General features: G+C 28.9%; 1 protein-coding gene across 1 annotated transcript; it reads left to right on the top strand.

Moving 5' to 3' along the window:
* Positions 1–2,728: 2,728 nt before the first annotated feature.
* Positions 2,729–3,631, top strand: LOC133309858 (protein SET DOMAIN GROUP 41-like; the record flags this gene model as incomplete). Its single annotated transcript, XM_061510708.1, has 2 exons — positions 2,729–3,463; positions 3,549–3,631. Coding segments are annotated over exons 1-2 (815 nt in total), but the record flags the coding sequence as incomplete, so codon positions are not given.
* Positions 3,632–3,747: the final 116 nt, after the last annotated feature.

Raw genomic sequence — 3,747 nt, 5'->3', positions numbered from 1 at the left:
TTCTCCTTTATCCTGGCTTCAACAGGTACTGTATGTATAAAAAACATTAAAAAAATTAAATTAAAAGATAAAAAATTAATATTTCAAAAAATATGTGTAATTAATACAAAAGAATTATGCATAAAAAACACACAAAATTTAAATTTTTAATTTAAATAAAAAAATAAACCTATCATCTGTACAAAACAAATTATAAAAATTTAATCACTATAAAAATTAATAATTATTGAGTGACTATCAAACTCTTGCATCGTAAAAAAATGTTAGCCATAAAGTATTTTGCAAATTATTTTAATATTTTTCACTACTTTCTGCATGAAAAATTATTAAGCCTATTAATAGTGTTTATTATTATGTCTATTGGATGAAAAAATATTTAATATTTAAAATTCAAACTATTTAAATTTGAATTTTGAACTTGATGGGTAAGAAAAGAATTCAGCGTTTAAAGTTTCTGTGGTGGCAGTGGCAATATATATATAATAAATTTAAATATAATAAAAAATTATAGATTAAATGAAAAATATTTAAAATTATAAAAATATATGTAGAGTTGATAAAAAATAATTTAAATTTAAAATTTAAATGCAAAAAAATAAGAATGACTTATTTATTCTTTAAAAGAAAATAAATTAAAAGTTTAACTTAAAAAAATATTACAGAAAGAGAAAAAAAATTCGTACAAGTATTTTTCTAATAAAATATGTAACATAAACATTTTAAATATATGTGTATATCCAATATAAAAATTATAAATTAAAAGATAAAAATTAATTTTGCAAAAAATATCTATATCATTATAATAGAATTCAAAATTTTAATTTAAATAAAAAATGACATCTATCATTCTGTAAAAAATAAATCACTATAAAAATGAAAGACCATTCAGTGACTAGTGACCATCCAACTCTTGTATTGTAAAAAAATGTTTGTCATTAAGTATTGTATGGACTATTTTAATGTTTCCACTACTTTCTGCATAAAAAATTGTTAAGTCTATTAATAATATTAATTATTATGTCTTTTGGGTGGAAAAATATTTATATTTAAAATTTAAACTTTTTTATTTGAATTTAAATTTGAGAAGCATGAAAATAGTTTAGTATTTAATATTTCTATAGTGGAAAAATATATATATATGTATATATATAATAAAATTTAAATTTAACATAAAATTACAAATTAAATGAGAAAAATATTAAAAATTATAAAAATATATGTATAATTTATAAAAAATAATTTAAATAAAAATAAGAAATGACATATTCATACTAGAAAAGAAAATAAATTAAAAATTTAACTTAAAAAATAATTTAAAAAGAGAAAATTCCAACATGTTTAAAGGGCCAGCCCATCAAACAAACGAGTTAGCCCGCCAACACGTTTTTATAATTAAATTAAAATTTCACTTTTCATCATTTATAATTAATTTCCTAAATATGATTTCAATTTTGTAAATACTAATTTGTAAAGTTCCAAATATTAAGACCGCATATCCTAGCTAAAAAATAATTATTTATTCTTATTAATTACTCAATTAAAATGAATGATCATTCAATATTTTGGAGTATATTATTATTTTAACGCTATTTAGCCTACCAACTATGAAGTGTCTGTTAGAATATTAAACATTATAACTTAAATATTTTTTAACTCTTCATCTAATATATATATATATTATATATATATATATATATATATATATATATATATATATATATATATATATCAGAAATACACAGCTCAAAGAATCGATTTAGAGTCAACTATAAAAAACATAGATAGATAGTAATATATACACGACTATAAGAACTTTTTTTATAGATAAATATAAAAACCTATTATATGTTGATATAAAATGCTGACAGTTAGAGGTGGTAAAATGGGTTAGGCCCGGAGGGCCGACCCACCTCAACTTCCAAACGAGCAAGTTAGCCCGCCAAAACATTTTCTCTCTCTTATATTTACTATTTAACAAACCATGTTGATATAAAATGTTAACAGTTAGAAGATGACAAAATAGGCTCAACCTGAAGGGATGTTAGTGTCTAACTAACACTATGAGTACCTAATTCAAACTTTTTGTACATGTAGAGTTGACAAATATTTGAGTTAGTACGTTAATATTTCAATAAACACTTCATAGTTGAAGTTAAATGTGGTAATTCAAAAGATCATTTATTATCTTAATTGCATAAAATGCAGCGATATACTTTTACAATTTGCGTTAATTTTTATGAGACAAACAAATCGATTTCTTTTTTCCCCTATGCATCGCAGTGACATATATATATATAGAGAGAGAGAGGGGAAAATAATGACATGTTCTTTCTTTTTTCAGAGATTAATCAACAACGGTCGCTTGGTCGTGAATATCTGAATAGGACAAACCGCCCCTCGTTTTTTCGACCGGAAATTTGATATTTAAAGTAAACAATGCAATAAATTTTCGGAAAGAACAAATCTCTGACAAAAAATTTAATCTTTTTCTTTTGTGCATCGGGTAATGCACTAGTTGTCTCTTGATTTACTTTCTAGCAAACAGAGATTAAACAACAAATTTTACTTTAATTTTTTTATTAATTTTTTAAGACTAACTTATTTGAATTTATTTATTGTAATAAATACTCATAAAAAGCATTTTAATTTAGTTCAAGGAAAAAATGTTAGTTTAAATGAATTTATTTATGAAGACAACTTGAAAGTTGAAAGGCATGGAAGGGACACAATTATGGAGATGGAGATGGAGATGAGAGCCATGGAAGACATTGAATTAGGCCAAGACATAACCCAAACACTAGCCCCTCTCACTTTCTCTCTCCACAATTCTCATATCCACACTCACTGCTCTGCTTGTTTCTCTCTCCTATCTTCAACTTCTGTTTCCAATCTCAATCTCAATCCCAATCCTCTTTCACCCTTCTACTGTTCCCCTCCATGCTCCGCCGCCCATTCCTCCCTCCACATCTCCTCCGCCGAGCGCCACCTCCCTCCTTCCGCCGACTCCTGCGACCTCCGTGCCGCCCTCCGCCTCCTCAGCAACCACCGTCCCGCCGCATCGGGTCGGGTCGCCGGGTTACTCTCCAACCGCCAAGAGCTGACGTGTCAAAATCCCTCCCACGACGACGACACCGTTTTGGAGGTCTTTGAGAAAATCAGGGTCGGCGCCAGTGCCATGGCTGCAGCGATAGCGAAGCAGCGTGGCTGCAAAAACGACGACGCCGTTTTAGAGGAAGCGACGGTTGCTCTCTGCGCGGTGCTAACGAACGCCGTGGAGGTGCAGGATAACGAAGGGCGCACCCTTGGGATCGCGGTTTTCGACACCACCTTCTCTTGGATTAACCATAGTTGTTCCCCCAACGCATGCTACCGCTTCACACTCTCTTCTTCTTCTTCGTCTTCGCCTTCTGAGAAACACAAACTTCTCATAGGCCCATTCACTCGCCATTCTCAACAACCACTAGTACTTTTATTTTCTACTACTTTGTGAAATTTTTCTGCTATATTTTGCTTGTGTTATTTATTGAGATGATAATTGTGTTTTGCAGATAGATAGCGGGGTTTGTGGCTGTAGCAGTAGTGAACTTGCAAAAGGTGTTGATTTTTTAAGTTTTATATTTGTTAATTCATTGTTAGTTATGACTTAAGGCTATATGATTATATGCTTTTTTTTTTTAAAAAAAAAGATTTAATTGGGATGCTTTTTATGTATGAAAAAGAAGGGGAGCTGGGCTATGGTCCAAGATT

This window comes from Gastrolobium bilobum, unplaced genomic scaffold, assembly GCF_033153095.1.
Source record: "Gastrolobium bilobum isolate Gb01-03AN ecotype WA unplaced genomic scaffold, APGP_CSIRO_Gbil_v1 utg376867, whole genome shotgun sequence".
Taxonomy (NCBI): Eukaryota; Viridiplantae; Streptophyta; class Magnoliopsida; order Fabales; family Fabaceae; genus Gastrolobium; species Gastrolobium bilobum.
The sequence above is the reverse complement of the archived record's forward strand: the minus strand, read 5'-3'. Positions and strand labels throughout refer to the sequence as shown.